Source organism: Notolepis coatsorum (assembly GCF_963971535.1).
Source record: "Notolepis coatsorum genome assembly, chromosome: 1".
NCBI lineage: Eukaryota > Metazoa > Chordata > Actinopteri > Aulopiformes > Paralepididae > Notolepis > Notolepis coatsorum.
In genome coordinates, this window is record NC_140165.1 from 1,437,506 (window position 1) to 1,461,840 (window position 24,335).

The window sequence follows — 24,335 nt, forward strand, 5'->3', positions numbered from 1 at the left end:
TTTTCATATATATTTTTTTTAACACACACATCCGCGATCCACTCAAAATGGCCCCGCGACCCACTAGTTGAGAAACACTGCTCTAGATTCTAAGCGTTGGCTGAAAATAACCATCTATGTCCTCCCAACACCCCCCCCCCGCGCGCGACATCACCATGGTAACCGTTGCCTAGCAGCAGTCGCGGCACAAGACCGCGGATCTCGACAAGCGGCCGTATAACGCCTTTCACCGGTTGTCGTGGCGATGGACCGGAAGCTGAACCCGGCTCTTACTAGTGTTTAAGTCACTGTCCGCTCCGTCATATAATACGTTTTCCCTTTTTGCTCTACTTTTACAAACCCGGGCGACGTACATCTTTAACGGACGAGCGATCGAGAGGCTTTTTGTACGAGGAGCTTTGAAACGACGGCTCGAGTTGAAAGGGGCAAATGTGGCTCTTACAGTTCACGATGCATCACTACGAGATGGGGCTGGGCGATATGGCCCAAAATGATATCGCGATAACGATATGATCATGTTACATCACTCGATATCGATAATTATCGATATTGTTATAAGTATAAAAAAGAAAAAAACTGATTTATGTTTATTTTGCAGCAATTCTTTGTCGTTGCCGCCATCTTTAGTGTTACAGCCCCTCGCACTCCAGTTCTCAGGCTGCAGCTGGTTTGAAAGCGAAAGTGAACCGGCTTCTCTGCTGGCTGTGGCTCCAGGGGAGTTGAACAGTTCTGGCTCTGCTAGTTTATTTTCTATCCTCTGGTGCTTTTTTGGTGGACAAACCACTGCACATGTGCACCGTGAATCGCGACTGGAGACTAGCTCTGCTTTTAAATTAGAAAGCAAACAAAATAAATGGACAAGAGAAAAATGTATCTCAATTTGGTCAGTATTGTCATTTGGACAAGCAAAGCCATTACTTTAAGTTGCAGGCAAGAAAGACAAGTCTGTCCACTGTCTCTGGTTTTAAAACTGCCCTGTTGCAGGTCACACAAAAAAAAAAAAAATAATATATATATATTTTTTTATTGATATTTTTTTTGTATTATCGATCGATATAGATTATTAAAATATATCGCGATAATTATCGTTTTATCGCCCAGCCCTATTATGAGAGTTGTAAGAATGAACGGCTCTTGCCGTTTCCGCCGTACATAATGAAGAAGTTGGGCTGTGGCAGTATGAGGTAACGTCAAACCATATCACCTGTGGAGAATCACCACCACCAGTCATCATCATCATCTTTGTCATATTGGACTGCAGGGCGAAGTGTGATACAGTGTCGAAGCTTAAACTTGTCATTTTCAACTTGACCTCTTCCAGATTCTTTTTTTTTGTTGAAAAAAATTGGACGTAATCATGTTTCGTTTATGAATCTAGACGGCAGAATCGTCCCAAAAGACGAGAGAACAGAAACTCGCACCAAGATGAGCGAGGAGGAATATTGAGACTATATTGCCCTGGTTTCTGAGAGCCGGTGCCCTCCGTATCTGAGCTCATGTTTTACTTGATAGTAGTTGGGTCAAATTGAATGTAAATAGGGTGTGACTATTGGGTTTGGTTGTAACCTTGATGAGATTCCTGGTTTGGTGAGAGGTTTTGGCATGTTTTCCTTGCCCGCACATACGGTCTGTTTACCGTCTGCATTGGAAAGTTAAGTTTTGATTATTTTTTTGGCTTGGGGACTTTTTGTCATGAGTTTTGTTAATAACTTGGCTATAATAATATAGCTTTGCTACTTGACATGTCGGTGAAGTGGTGCTTCTTGGTTGAGTATCGGGGACGTTGTTTTATAGCTCTTTCGGGTGGACGTTTTTTATTTTTAAATTTCTTTTTGGAATGTTTGTCCAGCATAGCTTTCAGTGGCCAGTAGCCATTCATTATTAACGGGACGTTCGGTTCTATCTAAGTTCTATTCTAAGTTCCCTCACGACGCCAGAAGACGGGCGTGTCGGAGAACCTCCACCATAATAGAAATCTGATACCGAGAGACACGCGCGCAACGTGCCAGAGAACACAAAGCAAACTCGATTTGCTGCTTTTTTTAAACACACAGAAGCACGTTTGGTCTTTTCTAATAATGGAGAGAAGTGGTGTTTTTATATCTTAAATGATCTTTGTTCAGTGAATCGAGTAGTCTATACTGATAAGTGAAAGCGATGGATCTCTGTATCGGCCCGATAGCGTTTAGGATTCGGTGTTCGGGGCGTCCCTCAAGGCGCGTGAGGCGGCACCCTGGACATGTTTTGATGAAGGTAGAGGGCCCGTTTACTCTGTAGGACAAAAACAAGACATCTGGTTCCTCGACGCATCTTTTTTATGACAACTTTCCAAAGCATTATTATCAAGGCTGAGACGATATGCCATTTGGAAGAATCGATAAATCGGGACACAATTATCGATAAATATGGATTTTTTTAAAATATTTTGCATGTGTAAAAATTATTAAAAAAATAACTTTTTTCTTAAAAAGTAAAAAAGACTTATTTAACGTTAGTTCGTGTGTGTCATGTGCACTCACTAGGTTTTGCGATGCTGTAGTTGGCCCACGACACACACACAAACGAACGTTAAATACGTTTTTTTTCTTTTTTAAGAAAAAGGTTTTTTAAACTTATATACTTTTTTTTTATTGTTTACACATGCAAAAAAATCGATAAGTGACGCCACTAATCGATTTCACGCAGTTATCGATAATTATTGATAAATGGATAAGTGGTCTCTCAGCCTTAGTTATTATAGGTTTACCGCGTTCCGCCGCTCACACGCGCCACCAGGGGGCGACCTCCGCCACCAGCACTGAGATGACCGCCGTCATTACCGTCGAAAAGGAAGCGTTAGGGGGGGGGGGGGGGGGTTGTCCCCGAGTCCTTCTTTCCCTCGACCAGCGAGGAGACTCAAGCGAGGACAAAGAAGGCGGACTTTTTTCACGGACATTTTGAACAACTAGGGTTGTTTTCTACGCTTCCTAATATGAAAGGGGAGTTAGGCTAACGTCGTCATACTTCCGTTCTATACCTCTCTCCCAACGATGCACCGCATTCACACGGCCCGGCCGTTTCGCTCTCGCCGCCACACGCTCGGGTTGGGGTTCCCCGGTGGGAGTGGGAATCCCGAGCGTGACGTAAGAGCAAAATGGCAGCCGTGCGAATATGACCCAAGACTGCACTGCCCCTCGTTATCTAGAACTCGTTTTTCTAGAACAGTCTGCTTTCGCTCGGTTTTTTATTTATTAACATAACATGCCGTGGATCTTGTATTTGCAAATTTTGGTGAATAGTTTTCTTTAAGAGTTCATATTTGCACAACAGAGAATATCAACATAACAGTTTGCCCAGACAGATTAAGAAAGATATTTCCTTTTTTTCCCTTCTTTTTTTAAGGTGCTGTAGATAACATTCAGCCACTAGATGTCGCACTAGAGCACCAGCGTGTCATTTATCCAATCGGGTGCGTTCCACGGGAACATGAAAACAACAACATTCATTTTGGACCCGCAAACATTTATTAAATGATAAAATTCATTCATCAATAATGTTTTGGTGGGGAAAAGCAATACATTTATTCCACACCTTTCTAAAATCTCTGGATGTATTTTTTTATTTAATAAAAAAAATTACGATTACTCTACATAAATGTTATCTATAGCACCTTTTAAAATAAATGATATTATAATTATAATTTTCCTTCCCTCTGCGTGAGGCATCATCTGTATCCGGGGAAAAAGGCTGAGTTTTAGATAACCAGGGTGTAAAATTCTTTCTGTGTTTTGTTTAGTTGCTGGGGTTTCTTTTGGGGGGGGGTGGGGGGTGGATGGTATAACAGCACTTGCCCATGTCTGTTTTGAAGGGCAGCATGAGATGAATTTGCATTTGTTAACGTTTAGGGATGCACCGATACTAGGCTGAAGATGAAACATCGGTATGGGAGAACTTAGCAGATACTAAATTACCATACCAAGAAAGGTGCCAGAAATGTATTATATCTAATATTTTCTTCGTGATATTGACTCCAAAATCGACGGTCCAAGTCTTGAAAGTAATTGATCGGATCGGTGCTCGGTATCGGCCGATACCCCAAGCCCGGGTATCGATACCGGGACTGGAGGCGTCTGATCGGTGCGTCCCTGGTAACCTCGGCGTGTGGACGCGACACGGCACTCTTGAGACGGGAGCAAGCGGTCATAACTGCACCTACGGTACATCCCATAATATCAAAGATGACGGAAATCCCTCCCAATTTCATTTTCCTCTTCAAAGCAGCAGTCCTATTCCCTGTCTCTGAGAAATCACACCGTTTTCAAATAACGGTATCTGCCCCACTAGGGTTGGGCACCGAGAACTGGTTCTAATAGGAACCGGTTCTGGAATATTTGCATTTCTATTCTTAATTTTGATTCTTAAAAAAAAAATATATATATATTTACTTTGTTAATTAATACCCTAGTTACAGTACAGCAACCAAATTAAACTATCAAGTCAACTGACAATGTGAATAGTATGAAAATTCTTTTAGATTTTTCTAAAAAAAAAAAAAAAATCTCCTGTGAAATAAGCTGTGACCTGTTTTGACCTGCACCTCAAAGAATCGCAATCGAGAATCGTTTAGAACAGGAATCGAAATGGAGAATCTGAACCGGAATCGTTCAAATCCAAACGATGCCCAACCCTATGCCCCACAGAGTAAAGCGATTGTACCGTCTGGGGATTAGTGGTGTTTTAAACACTTGTTTTTACACTTGACACATTTAAAGACTTGTTTTTACACAACACATTTAAAGACTTGTTTTTACACGGACACATTTAAAGACTTGTTTTTACACGACACATTTAAAGACTTGTTTTTACACGGACACATTTAAAGACTTGTTTTTACATTTCTTATAATAAAAAAAAGGCAGTTTGGTCCCCGGGATGCAATTGTTTTTATTTTCTGGAAATCGAGCCGTCTGTTGACTTGATGAAAAGCACCTGAAATCTGAACCAGCATGATCTCCTTTACTTTTGTAAGCCGTGTAAAATACACGTGTACAAATCTGTAGAAATACTCGACCTTAATAAAAAATAAATATATATATATAAATGAAAACTGTTTGAGACCATCTTTTAGAATCGAGATTTGTCTTCCAGCCAATGTAACTTGATCAACATGTTGTAAAACACAGACTACAGTCATACAGCAACGATACTACAGTCATACTACAGTGAAAGTGATACAGCAGTGATACTACAGTCATACTGCTGTGATACTACAGTGATACAGCAGTGATACTACAGTCATACTACTGTGATACTACAGTCATACAGCTGTGATACTACAGTCATACTACTGTTATACTACAGTGATACTACAGTCACAGCTGTGATACTACAGTGATACAGCAGTCATACTACAGTGATACTACTGTGATACTACATTCATACTACAGTGATACTACTGTGATACAGCTGTGATACTACTGTTATACTACAGTCATACTACAGTGATACAGCAGTCATACTACAGTGATACTACTGTTATACTACAGTCATACTACAGTGATACAGCAGTCATACTACAGTGATACTACTGTTATACTACAGTGATACAGCTGTAATACTACAGTGATACTACAGTGATACTACAGTGATACTACAGTCATACTACTGTGATACTACAGTCATACTACAGTGATACAGCTGTGATACAGCAGTGATACTACAGTGATACTACAGTGATACAGCTGTGATACTAGTCATACTACAGTCATACTACAGTGATACTACTGTGATACTACAGTGATACTACAGTGATACAGCTGTGATACTACAGTGATACTACTGTGATACAGCTGTGATACTACTGTGATACTACAGTGATACTACTGTGATACTACAGTGATACAGCTGTAATACTACAGTGATACTACAGTGATACAGCTGTAATACTACTGTGATACTACAGTGATACAGCTGTAATACTACTGTGATACTACTGTGATACTACAGTGATACTACAGTGATACTACTGTGATACAGCTGTAATACTACAGTGATACAGTGATACAGCTGTAATACTACAGTGATACTACAGTGATACAGCTGTAATACTACAGTGATACTACTGTGATACTACTGTAGCATCCTGAAAATATTATTCAGAAGTGCTGACTTGCCTTTTTATCTCCCCTGGTGCACCAAGACATTCTAATTCGTTTCCATTAATATTCCCTCGAACAATGACGCAGGCTCCTCCTTGTTCTACTCGCTGGAATATGGATTATGAACAGGATTACTGGATCATACTCTACCATTCTTTTCCCTGTGTGACTAGTTGGCGGTACCAGCAGGGGGCGGTGGCAGGCAGAGAGTGTCCGAGAGAGATGGGAAGGAGGCAAGGATGGAGACGGAAGGGGAAAGAACGAGCCTCTTCGAGTCTGGACTTTGTTGTGAACAGACGTGTCTCGGAGAGCCCCGTTGTGAAGCACGGGCGGACGAACTGAACTTGAGTATGTGACGGGTTATCCTATAAAAGTAATCGTAGTGGAGCATTGCATGTTTCCCCCACTGAATAACCCTAGTGATATACAACGAGTTATCCTAGAAGAAAGGCGGTATAGCCAACTGTGGCTTAAGTTAAAGATATCCCCTCTAGTGCGGTGCCCCGCCAGCGTGGCGTGAAGAGGACCGGTGTTTAGAGACACCCTGCGTTATTATATAGCACGGCTAGCAGGAGGGCTGTTGGGACCCAGAGTGTAGCTTCAGTGTCAGTGAGGGCAAGGTATGGATGCGCGTCGACTCCGCACCAGCAGTCTACAACCAGTCAACGTCGGCGCTGCACCGGCTGTCTTCAACAGAGGTCGCCATCACCCAGCACACGCTCTCAGCCAGCTTCTGCCCCTCTGCTCCAGCCCCGCTTGCTAGCGCCCGTGCCGAGAGCGTTCAACGCCATCTTGCTATCCGGACGGTGGTGGCGTGGCGAGGCCGCCATCTTGGTTGAGTACATTAGGGCTTCGGTGCCCAGGATCTTATTGCACAGTGTGATGCGGCCTGCGGGCGAAGTTAACGTTGCTAACTACAGTTCATAGGGGTACCCCATCAACAATATATGCCGGCATTAGTATAGGACTCTTGTTTGGTATTGTGGGCCCACATTTTTTAATTTCCTTTGAGTGTGATAACGTGTTGTGTCTTTAATAATAATTTCCCATCTAATTCCCCCTTCCCCAGTGGGGAGGTTACAGACTAGAGGTCTTATACATGGTACTGACCCAGACGTGGGCGATGAGTCAAATGCATTAAAGTATATTATTCCTGGCACTAACACAGAGGTGTGTGTAGAATATATGTGGACATAAGGTATTGAGTTACAAATTGGGTAATAGTAAGATTTCATTCTATTCGACCCAGTGCTTTTAACTCTTTGTAACTGACCAGTATAATTAGCATTAAAGAATTAGATGGGAGTTCTGTGTGCGTGTCCATTCATGAGCCGTTTAACAACTCTTTTGGTGTGGGTAACGTTAATACAATTAACCCCTTCCTATTCCACCTTTCCCTTTTTATTGTAAGGTTTCTAGTGTCACTGAGGGAGGGTACCAAGTTATTTATTCACAATTCAGTCACTAGGTGTGGGAGGGTTACAGGAGTAATTGGGGGAAGTGGGAGCGTGTTGGGGAGTACTGCTGGCCGCCCTGCTGCAGGGGAGGAAGACCAGAGTACCAGACCAGGTTGGTAAATCCCGGGCCCCATCCACTCACACTGCCAGTTGAAGCTCCAGACTCAAAGACGGAGGTGCAGTCAGACAGAGCTCTACTGTGTCTCTCTAGCCAGTGATTGTGCACACCTGTTCCCACGAAGCAGGGATAATCCACCCTGCTACACTACTGTGATACTACAGTGATACAGCTGTGATACTACTGTGATACTACAGTGATACAGCTGTGATACTACTGTGATACTACAGTGATACAGCTGTGATACTACTGTGATACTACAGTGATACAGCTGTGATACTACTGTGATACTACAGTGATACAGCAGTGATACAGCTGTGATACTACTGTGATACTACAGTGATACAGCTGTGATACTACTGTGATACTACTGTGATACTACAGTGATACTACTGTGATACTACAGTGATACTACTGTGATACTACTGTGATACTACAGTGATACTACTCGAGCGATAGACTGCCATCCCAAAATAGTTATTACTGGCTTTGTGCCTTTTCATATTGATTGATACTCCATCTGTGAGCGAGCTGTCGACACACTCTGCTGTTGTTGCAGCAGCCCCCCCCCCTGTGTTCCCTGCCTTGGTTGGTGCCCCAGGTTACATGACTGAATGCCTCTGGGGGGGGGGGGCTGCTTTTTAACCCTTTCACTACCACACTACAGAAGGTTAACCTTTCACTACCACACTACAGAAGGTTAACCCTTTCACTACCACACTACAGAAGGTGAACCTTTCACTACCACACTACAGAAGGTGAACCTTTCACTACCACACTACAGAAGGGTTAACCCTTTCACTACCACACTACAGAAGGTTAACCTTTCACTACCACACTACAGAAGGTTAACTCTTTCACTACCACACTACAGAAGGTTAACCTTTCACTAACACACTACAGAAGGTTAACCTTTCACTACCACACTACAGAAGGTTAACCTTTCACTACCACACTACAGAAGGTTAACCTTTCACTACCACACTACAGACGGTTAACTCTTTCACTACCACACTACAGAAGGTTAACCTTTCACTAACACACTACAGAAGGTTAACCTTTCACTACCACACTACAGAAGGTTAACCTTTCACTACCACACTACAGAAGGTTAACCTTTCACTACCACACTACAGAAGGTTAACCTTTCACTAACACACTACAGACGGTTAACCTTTCACTACCACACTACAGACGGTTAACCTTTCACTAACACACTACAGAAGGTTAACCTTTCACTACCACACTACAGAAGGTTAACCTTTCACTACCACACTACAGAAGGTTAACCTTTCACTACCACACTACAGACGGTTAACCCTTTCACTACCACACTACAGAAGGTTAACCTTTCACTACCACACTACAGAAGGTTAACTCTTTCACTACCACACTACAGGAGGTTAACCTTTCACTAACACACTACAGAAGGTTAACCTTTCACTACCACACTACAGAAGGTTAACCCTTTCACTACCACACTACAGGTTAACCCTTTCACTACCACACTACAGAAGGTTAACCTTTCACTACCACACTACAGAAGGTTAACCTTTCACTACCACACTACAGAAGGTTAACCCTTTCACTACCACACTACAGAAGGTTAACCTTTCACTACCACACTACAGAAGGTTAACCCTTTCACTACCACACTACAGAAGGTTAACCTTTCACTACCACACTACAGAAGGTTAACCTTTCACTACCACACTACAGAAGGTTAACCTTTCACTACCACACTACAGAAGGTTAACCCTTTCACTGCCACACTACAGAAGGTTAACCTTTCACTACCACACTACAGAAGGTTAACCCTTTCACTACCACACTACAGAAGGTTAACCTTTCACTACCACACTACAGAAGGTTAAACCTTTCACTGCCACACTACAGAAGGTTAACCTTTCACTACCACACTACAGAAGGTTAACCTTTCACTACCACACTACAGGTTAACCCTTTCACTACCACACTACAGAAGGTTAACCTTTCACTACCACACTACAGAAGGTTAACCCTTTCACTACCACACTACAGCAGGTTAACCCTTTCACTACCACACTACAGAAGGTTAACCTTTCACTACCACACTACAGAAGGTTAACCCTTTCACTACCACACTACAGAAGGTTAACCTTTCACTATCACACTACAGAAGGTTAACCTTTCACTACCACACTACAGAAGGTTAACCCTTTCACTACCACACTACAGAAGGTTAACCTTTCACTGCCACACTACAGAAGGTTAACCTTTCACTACCACACTACAGAAGGTTAACCTTTCACTACCACACTACAGAAGGTTAACCTTTCACTACCACACTACAGGTTAACCCTTTCACTACCACACTACAGAAGGTTAACCTTTCACTACCACACTACAGAAGGTTAACCTTTCACTACCACACTACAGAAGGTTAACCTTTCAATACCACACTATAGAAGGTTAACCTTTCACTGCCACACTACAGAAGGTTAACCTTTCACTACCACACTACAGAAGGTTAACCTTTCACTACCACACTACAGAAGATTAACCCTTTCACTACCACACTACAGAAGGTTAACCCTTTCACTACCACACTACAGAAGATTAACCCTTTCACTGCCACACTACAGAAGATTAACCCTTTCACTACCACACTACAGAAGGTTAACCCTTTCACTACCACACTACAGAGGGTTAACCTTTCACTGCCACACTACAGTAGATTAACCCTTTCACTACCACACTACAGAAGGTTAAACCTTTAACTACCACACTACAGAAGATTAACCCTTTCACTACCACACTACAGAAGGTTAACCTTTTCACTACCACACTACAGAAGGTTAACCTTTCACTACCACACTACAGACGGTTAACCTTTCACTACCACACTACAGAAGGTTAACCTTTCACTACCACACTACAGAAGGTTAACCCATTCACTACCACACTACAGAAGATTAACCCTTTCACTACCACACTACAGAAGGTTAACCCTTTCACTACCACACTACAGAAGGTTAACCCCTTTCACTACCACACTACAGAAGATTAACCCTTTCACTACCACACTACAGAAGGTTAACCCTTTCACTACCACACTACAGACGGTTAACCCTTTCACTACCACACCACGGAAGGTTAACCCTTTCACACTGTCGGGTGTTTTCAGTGTGAAAACACTCCTGCAGTGTTTTAACCCTTTCACTGCCACACAACAGCCGGTTAACCCTTGCACTGCCACACTACAGAAGGTTAACCTTTTACTATCACACTACAGACGGTAACCGTAATAAGAAATCATCATTACGTCTCAGAAGTTCACCGTTCTGTCCTGACTCTGTAGGGGGGGGGGCGAGAACAGAGCGTCCCTCTGTTTATAGGCGTTTGCCAAACGGTAAAAAAAGGTTCTAGGTGAACCGCTGACTCAGCGATCTGGCGAGAAGGAGCGGAGAGAAGAACAGCTGTGTGCCGAACAGAACGTTCTCAAAAAAGCATGCGGGGGTCGTCGTTCCTTTTTGCTGAGGCAACCGAGGCCTCGACCCTCAGAGCTGGGAATGCCAGGTTTCTAAAGCCCCCCCCCAGGGCACCGCGCAGGAAGAGAGACCACAGTGTTTCATATATATACACGAGTTAATATATCAACAAAAATAAGTCGGGAAGGCTTATTTACTGGATAAGTAATATGCTGGACAGACGGACATGATGTAGTAGTAGGTTTTTAATTTAGCCTTCATTTAACCAGGTTTGTCCCAATTGAGATCCAGGATCTCTTTTACAAGGGAGACCTGGCCAAGAATAGCAGCGACACAAAGTTTCAACATACACACAGAGACATTACAGATAAAAGTAATGTTACAAAATGGTCAGATAAAACATTTGCACACAGACAACGTGGTTATACAATAGGCTTCACCGTCAGCCTTAAATACATTCAGTGTTAGCTTTGAAAATCTTCAGATCGGACTGGAGATTGTTCCACGCCGTTTGATTGATTGATTGAAAAAAAATTATTTAACAGATTGGCAGAATGGGTACAATACAGTACGGCTCAATACACACAATTGTTAAGGGGATGCAGACCAGAGAAAGACTTTCGTCTCGTTTACATCAGGGTCCCCCATTTTCAACTCATGACATTTATGACGACATACAGATATAAGAATCTAATCTAATCATCTAATCTAATCATGACATTTATGACCTACAGCTATACAGTACCGTTACATTTGTGACATACGAGATATGCAAATATACAGTACTGTTAAACAGATCCTAACAGTGAATATATACATACGAGGGGGAGGGAACTGTACAGTAGGTGCGGGGGGGGGGGGGGGGGGAAAGCTCCATGGTAAACAAGCGTCATGCAAGCCTGCAAGCGTAGAACTACTATAGAGAATGACATGAACCATGCGAGGCATTACGGAGTGTCCCTCCCACATAGTGCCTGTGCCAGACCCCCCCCCACCCAACCCTTGTTCCCCTGGCCTACACTGCATACCACTCGAGAGTCGCTGCTCCTAATATAGACCAGACTGCTGCTGTGTTGTGAGAAAGGACTAACCGAGGTCCATGCATGTAGCCGGAGAGAGAGAGAGAGACCGGAGATACGCTCTGAAGCAGGTTCTGGGTTCCGTTCTGTTTTTCCCTTAGCCAGAACCGTTTCATGGAAGCCAGACTGGACCATGGATCTCCTGATACCGGTAGGGGCTTGCTATATATATATAGGATACTTATAATAGTTAGGGGGGCGGGGGGGGTTATTAGTTGGGACCAGGGCAAAATGAGTGATCCGTTTGTGGGTTTCAAAACAGCCCGTTTTGCCCCCCCCCCCCCCCCCCCCCCCCCCCCCGCTTCTTTTGATCCCGTAGGTCTTGTTCCGAGGGAGGAAGAAGGAACTGCAGGTTGCAGGTGGTGGAGATAGGAAGCACCGTGTGTGTGTGTGTGTGTGTGTGTCTCCGCATAGTGCGTACATACATGTCTCGTGTGCTTTTACGCATGTCTGTGTGCGTGTGTCGACAGGCTGCGTTCACACTGCAAGTTTTATGTGCTCGATTCTGATTTATTATCTCTCGGATCCGATTTCTTTTGTTTGGCTGTTGTTCACGTTGTTGTTGTTATTCTATTTATGTCCAATATCAGATTCCAGTGTGAACCGGTCACCGCCCCTGACCTCTGACCCCGCATGCAGCGCAACATGAACAATAACAAAGATTAAAGAGTAAACATGGAGGGACACTGAAGTCACAGTTTATGGTTTAATTTATAAGTTGACCAGATAATATTATTATTATGTATAATAAACATTATGTGAGCTAAACACCTCACTGTCCCTCCACTGACCACCTCCCTCACTGCTGTCTTCCATGTTTGTTTTGAGTGACTCCCGCCAGCGCAGAATTGTGATGAATGTGAAATCTAGAGCAGGGGTTCTCAAAGATCTTTTGGCGACCCCAATTTCAACGTGGAATTGAGGAATATCAAAATAAAAGCACACGTTGTTGAACTTGATCATGCATATTTATTAGATCTAATTACGGCACTATGTTATCAATACACATTTATAAAACGAGGCATATCTAGCCAAAATATGTTGCCAGAACAAAACAAAAAGATTTTTATTTGTATTTTTCAAATTCTTTTTATTTTCACTGTCACCTACCCACGACGACGCGTGTATATTTTCCCCAACGGAGTTTCACTTCCGCGTTCGGTTTGCGCGATCTGATTGGCCACTGACGTTTCTCTCAGCGCCAATCGCGTTACTCCTAACAAACTGGTTAAGCTTGGCGACTCTTTCGAAGTCGCTCCCTTTCGAAGTTGGTTAACACATTCCCGGCCACTTGGATCCGTCTAATCTCACGCTAAACGGCCAGCATTTCTAAACAGACTTGCATAGTCCGTGAGGCTGTTTGTAGAGCTAAATCTATACTTTATAGTATTGCTATCTGTCCATTCTCATTGTCAATTGAGACCATAAACCGTCCCTTCAAAATGACTTAAAGAAATAATTTTTTCATCAATACGTTCTCATTTTATAGCATCTTGAATATAAGCGCTATAAGGGGTTTCGGCTGGTATATTTCCTGGAAGGCGAGATACAGGGCGCTAAGCTAGTAACGTTAAATCCAATGGCATTTCGGCTATAGAGAAGCTAGAGTTAAAAATAAAACTGCATATGATCGATATGATGGTCCACCATGAATGCATGAAAGGGGGGGGCGGGGGACATCGTTTCTGATTATTGATTACCAATAACCGCGTTAGCCTCAGTAGCCACATTCGCTGATCGGGTCGATGGCTATCATAACGAGGCCTGATCAGCATGTCATTTACGTGAAAAAGATCTTACCGTGGGCCGGTTGGATCCCCCAAAGGATTTCCCAGTTATCGGTCGCCATCTCGTAGATCGATATGTCCATTGCCTGATCATATATTCCTTTACTGCACACTGAAATCCGCGTCCCAAAACGTATTCCGTGCAACAGGCTATAGGCATCGCTTCATGTTAGTAGAAAACTACATTGGAGATCCAGAAAAAACAAAACAACTTCTGCCACAGGGAACACTGCATTATCGAGATAGCGCCCCTAAGAGGATCTGGCCGGTAATGCACTTTTTCGTATTCAAAGAGTAGGGTACTTCTGCAGTGCTGCTCGGTGACATCGAGTAGTTTATTACAATGGAATAAAAGCCAAAACAACCTTGCCACGGACATCTCCGTGGTTGGCCGGGAAACGGTTAAGGTTAGGGTTAGGGTTAGTTGGTTAAGGTTAGGGTTAGGGTTAGTTGGTTAAGGTTAGGGTTAGGGTAACAGCCTGCTGGCGCGATTGTTAGGAGTAACGCGATTGGCACTGAAAAAAACGTCAGTGGCCAATCAGATCGCGCAAACCGAACGCGGAAGTGAAACTCCGTTGGGGAAAATATACACGCACCCACCACGACCCCACTTTGGGTCGTGACCCGTAGTTTGAGAACCGCTGATCTAGAGTGACGTGAAAGTCGCATGAATTCTGACATGACTGTCAGAAAAAAATCTGACCTGTATCTGTTTTAGAGCCACGTTATGAAAGTGAGACGGTCGTGACCCAAACCGGAACTGAACAGATCAGCTTCCGTGTGACTTGTGCCGTTCACACTCGTGTTAGGAAAACAGATCTGAGTTGCATGTGAGCAAAATAAATCAGATTTTGGCCACTCTTGCCTGCAGTGTGAACTGAGTGTCGCCTTTACTGAGCTGCTGTGATAATGTGTCCCTACTGTATTTATTAATAATAACTTTATTTGTATAGCACTTTTCATACAGAAATTGCAGTTCAAAGTGCTTCACAGCAGTAAAACATACAGGCATAAGCGAGCATAAAAAAGATAGAGAGGTAGCAAGGTGAGGTAAATCACAGTGTTTCACATTAGGATCTAGCATCCCAATAGGCCTTTCTGTTTACCGTTTCATTCAGTAATACAAATAATAAAATAGAATAGACAGAGTAAGTGCGGTTTGATTCTGTTTAAAAATAGGCAATACTAAAAATAATAAAATAGAACAGAGTAAAAAGTGTGATAAAATAGTTCAATAAAATTTTTTAATATACAATAACAACAGAGCAGTGCATCGCTCTCAAACTTTGAGTCCCTACTGTCTTTATGATCCATGTCTTCTGTTAAGCTGTAGCCCTATTTTAAGAACTCTTGCCTAAAGGTATGGAAGATTGCTCCACTTCTACAAGGTCAATTTGCATGTTCTTGGTATCTAGGAACATCTAGGGACTTGGGGGTATGTATTTCCAGTGTCAGCAATATTGTGTCTGTTACTATGCTTGAGTAAATTGTAATGAAACAAAGGAGAATATAAATTATGATTTATTTTTGCATCTGGGCCGGTGAATAACACCATGAGAACATTGAGGTTCTTTTGATTTGGCTCAGTGAGCTCATTCACCACCTTCTTAAGATCAAGTGTACGGACAATCTAAGCAAATGAATAAAGGGAAGATGATTAAACAGAAGGATTTGTAGATACAGTAATAAATGATAATCCATTTTAATTATAGATTCATATTTGACCTTGAACTTGACCTTATTATGGCCAAATCATACATCTATGGATAGGGGAAAGGCTCCTCTTTCCAATGGCAGGGATACATCTGGATTTAGTCATTTCCTCACGGTTTTACGATAAAAGAGATATTAGCATTTTTTCGATAAATTCTTATTTTCGATAAATCTTATAAAACATCGGTAAAAATTTAAATATACACTTTGACTGCTGTTTTGATAGGGTTATGGTCGTTACTCTGGGCTAAAAAGAAAAAAAACATTAACCTCTTAACATCCAACATGTTAACATGTGGCCCCTCACGACATAATTATTTGTTGCCAGTCATTGCCCTTTCAGGTGACAAAATCCATTCAGCGGTTCTCGAGTTACATACCGGTATGTGAGGCGTGCACCAAAGTACACATTACCACCCCCGACCTCCAGGGGCTCTAGCTCCGTCAATCGTTTGGCAATCTCGAAAGTTTTTGGACAGGGTTGTAGCCAATGAGTGTGGCTTTCCAATGATACCCCACATGGGGATCTAATACGGTCTCTATTGATCAATTTATGATAAAGAAAAGCAGGGTCCCCCAATTGGGGGACCTTACAGCTTAACAGGTTAATACTTTGAGTTTCTTTACAAAGTTCTAACATACAACAGAGCAGTGCATCGCTCTTAACACTTTGGATGCCAGTAGGGCGGCTACGTGGCGCAGTGGGCAAGGCGCTCGCAACGAATGCTGGAGACTGGGCTCGAACAGGATGCCTCCTGTTCGAGCCCCGCTCTCAACATTGCTTTCAGTTTAGCTGGTCGTCCACAGTAATACACATTGGCAGTATTACGGGGAGGGAAACTGATGGGTGGGGATCGGGCGTTGTGGACAGCGACTCCTACATTTCGGTTGGTGCACCTGCGCAGTAGAATCAAGAAGCGATGGGGGCGGCGCCCCTCCAAAGCGCAGACCCCTGACGCTGAAAGATCACGCTGCGCAGGTGGAAAGATGCGACTGCTGTTACCTCGAGTACCGGAGGGGACTCGTGCTATGTATGACTTAGTCCACATTGCAGCCGGCTTGTGGGAGGCAAGAAACAGCGTTCGAAGACAGGGGAGGGTTGAATTGGACGATATGAAAATTGGGATGGGAGAAAAATTGAAAAATGGGAGAAAAAGTGGATAAAAAAAAAAACACTTTGGATGCCAGCCATGCAGGGCACTAAAGGGCTCCGTATGCCAGCGTCCACTTCAATGATAGAGCTCTCATATTTGCAAACGCATAAACTATGTCTTAAATTATGGCTATGTGTCTAATCTGGCCGTCGCTTATCAATGACTTGTTTGCAGTCAACATTGTCGAAACGGATTGTTTTTTTAATCGGTTTATTTCCGTTTTATACCATTTTGAAAAACTAGTTTTTTTAAAGTTTCAGGAAAATATAAAGATTCTGTGATAAACGCCCTTTACTGGAATATTCTGGAATACACAAAAAACGTTGTAATTTTTCGGCCTATTTATTAATCGTTTTCAAATAAACGCTAGATTATCGATAGTATATGTGTACTTATGCACGCTATATAAGCGGGCTGAAAAATCGAATCTCTTATTTCCTGATCGCACAGACACACACACACACACACACACATATGGCACACGCTGATATCTCTGTGAAAAAAGTTCTGATTATCCTAATAAAATAGATTCCTTACCTAAGATCAGATGTTCTCCAAAAAGATTATTCCAATTCCTGATCGCCATTCCAAATATCGATCGCGTTTATTGATCCAACGCTGGATACTGGAAATATATATTCCACGCTGTTTTGGGGTCCGCAATTAATCTGATCCTCTCGGGTGGTTTGCCCGAGAAGTAAAATGAGGAAGCTGGATTTCCCCCCCCCCCCCCATGTGTTTCATTCAGTCTAATCCAATGGGGTGCAGTACAACCGGAGAGACGATAGGGGGTGGTATTTTCCCAATGGAGCTCAGAGAGAGTTTGCAGCACTAACGTGAGACTAGATTGATGAAATATGAATTCAAATAAATCGCTAATAAAAAAAAAGCAGCAAGACTTATCGTCGCTGGCACTCAACGGTTGACACGAACTAACGATAAATCTCGTCGCTGGCACTCAAAGTGTTAACACTTTTTGAGTTTCTTTACAAAGTACACAGTTCTAAATGACCTCATAGAACAACAGAGCAGTGCGTCGCTCACAACTTTGAGTCCCTACTGTCTTTATGATCCACGTCTCCTTCACTGAGCTGCTGTGATAATGTGTCCCCTGCTGTCTTTATGATCCACGTCTCCTTCACTGAGCTGCTGTGATAATGTGTCCCCTACTGTCTTTATGATCCACATCTCCTTCACTGAGCTGCTGTGATAATGTGTCCTCTACTGTCTTTATGATCCACGTCTCCTTCACTGAGCTGCTGTGATAATGTGTCCCCTGCTGTCTTTATGATCCACGTCTCCTTCACTGAGCTGCTGTGATAATGTGTCCCCTGCTGTCTTTATGATCCACGTCTCCTTCACTGAGCTGCTGTGATAATGTGTCCCCTACTGTCTTTATGATCCACGTCTCCTTCACTGAGCTGCTGTGATAATGTGTCCCCTACTGTCTTTATGATCCACGTCTCCTTCACTGAGCTGCTGTGATAATGTGTCCCCTACTGTCTTTATGATCCACGTCTCCTTCACTGAGCTGCTGTGATAATGTGTCCCCTGCTGTCTTTATGATCCACGTCTCCTTCACTGAGCTGCTGTGATAATGTGTCCCCTGCTGTCTTTATGATCCACGTCTCCTTCACTGAGCTGCTGTGATAATGTGTCCCCTGCTGTCTTTATGATCCACGTCTCCTTCACTGAGCTGCTGTGATAATGTGTCCCCTGCTGTCTTTATGATCCACGTCTCCTTCACTGAGCTGCTGTGATAATGTGTCCCCTGCTGTCTTTATGATCCACGTCTCCTTCACTGAGCTGCTGTGATAATGTGTCCCCTACTGTCTTTATGATCCACGTCTCCTTCACTGAGCTGCTGTGATAATGTGTCCCCTACTGTCTTTATGATCCACGTCTCCTTCACTGAGCTGCTGTGATAATGTGTCCCCTGCTGTCTTTATGATCCACATCTCCTTCACTGAGCTGCTGTGATAATGTGTCCCCTGCTGTCTTTATGATCCACGTCTCCTTCACTGAGCTGCTGTGATAATGTGTCCCCTGCTGTCTTTATGATCCACGTCTCCTTCACTGAGCTGCTGTGATAATGTGTCCCCTGCTGTCTTTATGATCCACATCTCCTTCACTGAGCTGCTGTGATAATGTGTCCCCTGCTGTCTTTATGATCCACGTCTCCTTCACTGAGCTGCTGTGATAATGTGTCCCCTGCTGTCTTTATGATCCACGTCTCCTTTAACCCATTGAACGCCAAAAACGAGATCTCTTGTTTTTCAAAGCCAACCGTTAACCCTTTCACTGCCACACTACAGAAGGTTAACCCTTTACTATCACACTACACACGACCGTCTGTAGTGTGATAGTAAATGGGGTTAACCTTCTGTAGCGTGGCAGTGAAAGGGTTAACCCTTTGTCGCGCGGCAGTGAAAGGGTTAATGACCTGCTGTCTTTATGCCCCGCCTCTTATTCAGGAGAAGACGCCGCTGTCTACATGAACTTCATGAAAACTCACTGCTGCTACGACGTCATTCCAACCAGCTGCAAACTGGTCATATTTGATACCACTCTACAGGTGAGAGCGTAGCGGATGTTCTGGTCATATTTGATACCACTCTACAGGTGAGAGCGTAGCGGATGTTCTGGTCATATTTGATACCACTCTACAGGTGAGAGCGTAGCGGATGTTCTGGTCATATTTGATAACCACCAACACAAGTACAGGTGCCTATTTTAGTGTGGTGGTGAAAGGGTTAACCTTCTGTAGTGTGGTAGCGAAAGGGTTAACCTTCTGTAGTGTGGTAGCGAAAGGGTTCACCTTCTGCAGTGTGGTAGCGAAAGGGTTCACCTTCTCCAGTGTGGCAGTGAAAGGGTTCACCTTCTGTAGTGTGGTAGTGAAAGGGTTCACCTTCTGTAGTGTGGTAGCGAAAGGGTTCACCTTCTGTAGTGTGGTAGCGAAAGGGTTAACCTTCTGTAGTGTGGTAGCGAAAGGGTTCACCTTCTGTAGTGTGGTAGCGAAAGGGTTCACCTTCTGTAGTGTGGTAGCGAAAGGGTTCACCTTCTCCAGTGTGTCAGTGAAAGGGTTCACCTTCTGTAGTGTGGTAGTGAAAGGGTTAACACGTACGTCGTCCTGTCCTGAGCCGAGAGCTGCAGCAAAGCGTCGACACTGGCACTCTCGTAAAGCCCCGGGGCAAATTAATCCTTTCACACACGCCACACGACAAAGGGTTAAACTGTCTGCGGTGTGATAGTAAAGGGTTAACCTTCTGTAGTGTGGCAGTGAAAGGGTTAAGGAGATTGTTTGTGTGAATTCTATTGTGTCCGCAGGTCAAGACAGCCTTTTTCGCACTGGTGGAGAATGGCTTGAGGGCCGCGCCTTTATGGGACAACAAGTTGCAGAGGTTTGTGGGTAAGATGGAAGTATTACTGTGGTTTCGGGCTATTGTGGTGGTCACATGGTATAGTGGTGGTCACATGGTATAGTGGTGGTCACATGGTATAGTGGTGGTCACATGGTATAGTGGTGGTCACATGGTATAGTGGCCGAGAAATGGTGGAGAAACCATGATGGCGTTTCACAAGGACATACTGTGTACTATAGTGCAGTAGTTATCAAGGTGGTGTCCGGTTTAGGGGGAAAATGTTGAATATGAATTAATTAAAGGTGCTATAGATAAAAATGTTATGTAGAGAATTATTTAAAATAAATAATACATCCACATATCTTTTAGAAAGGTGTAGAATAAACGTATTGCTTTTCCCCCCAAAATGATTGATTAATGACTTTATAATATTTTTTAAGTGTTGCGGGTCCAAAATGAATGTTGTTGTTTACATGTTGTAGGCATGTATCCCCTGTTCTGTATCTTCCTGTTTCCTCACGTGGAACACACCTAATTGGATAAATGACATGCTGGTGCTCTAGTGCGACACCTAGTGGCTCAATGTTATCTATAGCACCTGATTGGATAGATGACATGCTGGTGCTCTAGTGCGACACCTAGTGGCTCAATGTTATCTATAGCACCTGATTGGATAGATGACATGCTGGTGCTCTAGTGCGACACCTAGTGGCTCAATGTTATCTATAGCACCTGATTGGATAGATGACACGCTGGCGCTCTAGTGCGACACCTAGTGGCTCAATGTTATCTATAACACCTTTAATTTCACTAATTATGTGAATTAATCTCACTAATATATTCTTCGCTAGAAGTTAGTACAGTGAATGAATGTATAAGAATGACTATTCTAAGGCGGCTGGGTGGCGCAGCGGACATTGCGCTCGTCACCAACGCAAGAGACACTGGGTTTGACTCCGGCTGTCGGCGTTGCCTCCGGCTTGGGCCGGCCGTCATACTGACTCAATTGGCAGAGTTAGCGGGTGGAAGTCGACGGGTGGTAATCTGGACGTTGTGGACAGCGACTCCTACAGGTCGGAGGGGACACGTGATGCAAGGCTTCTATCCTCGCTACAACCGGCCAGTGGGGGGCATATGCGAGCAACGTTCAAGACAGGGGAGGGGAGAATTGGCACATTGGAATTGGGATGGGAGAAAATAGAAAAATAGGAGAAAAAGTGGATCAAAAACAAACAAAAAATAATTACTATTCTGCTCTCTCCTCTGTTATCTCTCCACCTACAATATAGACAGTTATGGAATTCTGGATTAAATCATAATGTGACATCAAATATCTTGTCAGACTGGGGTCCCTGGGACAAGATCTTATCAAACAGGAGTCCTTGGCCAATTATGTATGAATTTGGGGGTCCTTGACACAAAAACGGTTTGAGAGCCACTGCTATAATAAGGGTTTGCACAAGGTCCTTGAAGTGCTTAAAGTGCTTGATTTTTGTTAAAAAAAAACTAAAAAAGTCAAGGCCTGGAATTCCTTGAAAACAGAAAAAAAATTAACAAGGTGCTTAAAAAGTCCTTGAAATTCAAATCAACCATTCGCATTGAATGTTTTGTTCATCCATGATCAAATTGTTCTCAATCAAGAAATATACTTTTTTAATCTAAAGTGTAACTAATTGTCAGAAATTGGTTTTTAAGCCATACCTATTGGATCCCATTTTCTTTTCAATAAAAACAGCATTTAAAAGTGAATCGTATCCTTTTAAAATGGAAAATAGTGCTTAGAAAAGTACTTGAAAGCCCTTGAATTTCATTTCGCAATGTCTGTGGGAACCCTGAATAATGTATTATGTAAAATGTTACATCATTGACTTCAATTACACAATTTACACACAGCGATGTCCAGCCACACTGTGTGGTTAAAGTGGGTCTCTACGAGTCTGTGGTGATGACTCTCTCTCTGTCTCTCTGTCGCCGCCCCACAGGCATGCTCACCATCACAGACTTCATCAACATTCTCCATCGCTACTACAAGTCCCCCCTGGTGAGTGTCTGGAGTCTGGACACAGCGAACCTCCTTGTGTTCAGGTTAAACCATGCTTTGTGCCAGGGGTGTAAAGTACTTGAGTAATTGTACTTCGTTACAATACTTAAGTACTGTTTTGGGGGATTTGTACTTTACGCGAGTGTTATTAGGTTTGTATACTTGTACTTTTACTCAATTACATTTCAAAGGGGGAAAAAAGATACTTTTTACTCCTTACATTTAAAAAGCAGACCTACACAAAGTACAAAGTACAAATCTCGCAGGTCCAACTATTTTAATTAGTATATTTGTTTCTCTGGTTGAACTAACGCTTAACGTTATTAATCCTGCGGCCGCGCTTTATTTAAAAACAGCCAATCAAATCCCTGTCAATGGAAATTTAACCCGCCCATACCCATGCTGTGCAAGCAGGGGCGTCGTTCTGGTATGGCACTCGCCAACCTTGGCAAATAACATTTAAAAAAATAAAATAATTTTTTTTTTTTTTTTTTTTTTATTACAATTTTTTATGTTGATTTAGAATTCGAATGTCAACATTATGAACGAAGCTTCGAACTATTCGGTACAGCCCTAGCATGTTTTGATATTGTCAATTATCTCACTTTTACTATGTGACTTTTACTGTGACTAACTGAAATATGCCCCCAAAAAAAGGAAAATGGACATAGGGACATTTTTTAATCAAAGTTCAGCATTCAGTAACCCATACTTTTTGTGAATGTGTTTTTGATTCTACATTCTGCTGAACACACACCTCAAAACCGTACCTAAGGAAAATTGGCTCAATTGCAAGAAAAGTTATAGACAGTTATGATATTACATTCTGCATAATTCATATGCAAAATATTGTGGTTCCCTGCTTTAGTCTGTTGACACATTTCTATACTAAAAATGCTTGTGTAGTCCTGTGTCATACCAAAGTGTCATATAACTGAATTGTATAGAAACAACTCACCAAAAGTGACTATTGCACAACTGATTTGACAAAAAAAATCCACCAAGGGGAGACCCCCCCTTCACCCCCCCCCCCCTCCTCCATCCCTCCTCGCCATACCTTGCCTTTTACTGAAATAATGCCACTGTGTGCAAGACTAGAAAGCGGGGATTAAAGTGTGTTTTTAGCCAGATACTCTGAATTTTACTTGAGTACGATTTTCAGACGTTACCCATACTTTCACTTAAGTATAATTTCTGTGTACTTTTTACACCCCTGTGTGCTACTAAGTTGACATCACTGAGTTGTGATGCTATACCGCTTGGCCCGCCCTCCACAACATTGTTCTTGGCTCTCCGAGGACAAACAACGTCTGTCAGAGGAAAGCGACGGTTGTGATTGGCCCGGGGTTTGTGATGAGTCAGTCAATCATTGTCCAGTTGACCCGCCCCCCCCCCATGTGGCCATTGATTGGCCCTCTGTGTCAAACTGTTTGGGTATCCCTCGATTAAACCAACTCCCTGGCACTACAGTTTCACTGCTATACACCACTTTAAACCAACTCCCTGGCACTACAGTTTCACTGCTATACACCACTTTAAACCAACTCCCTGGCACTACAGTTTCACTGCTATACACCACTTTAAACCAACTCCCTGGCACTACATCTTCACTGCTATACACCACTTTAAACCAACTCCCTGGCACTACAGTTTCACTGCTATACACCACTTTAAACCAACTCCCTGGCACTACAGTTTCACTGCTATACACCACTTTAAACCAACTCCCTGGCACTACAGTTTCACTGCTATACACCACTTTAAACCAACTCCCTGGCACTAAAGTTTCACTGCTATACACCACTTTAAACCAACTCCCTGGAACTACAGTTTCACTGCTATACACCACTTTAAACCAACTCCCTGGCACTACAGTTTCACTGCTATACACCACTTTAAACCAACTCCCTGGCACTACAGTTTCACTGCTATACACCACTTTAAACCAACTCACTGGCACTACAGTTTCACTGCTATACACCACTTTAAACCAACTCCCTGGCACTACAGTTTCACT

At 43.0% G+C, this 24,335-nt stretch overlaps 1 protein-coding gene across 1 annotated transcript in view; it reads left to right on the forward strand.

The window, feature by feature from the left end:
* Positions 1–12,375: 12,375 nt before the first annotated feature.
* prkag3a (protein kinase, AMP-activated, gamma 3a non-catalytic subunit) overlaps positions 12,376–24,335 on the forward strand; it is a gene marked incomplete at its 5' end in the record, with an annotated part of 36,415 nt that continues 24,455 nt past the window's right edge. Inside the window, 4 exons of the mRNA XM_084329024.1 lie at positions 12,376–12,412; positions 19,390–19,490; positions 20,243–20,324; positions 22,260–22,318. Coding sequence (XP_084185150.1) covers positions 12,376–12,412; positions 19,390–19,490; positions 20,243–20,324; positions 22,260–22,318 — 279 coding nt within the window. The remainder of the gene's footprint in view (positions 12,413–19,389; positions 19,491–20,242; positions 20,325–22,259; positions 22,319–24,335) is intronic.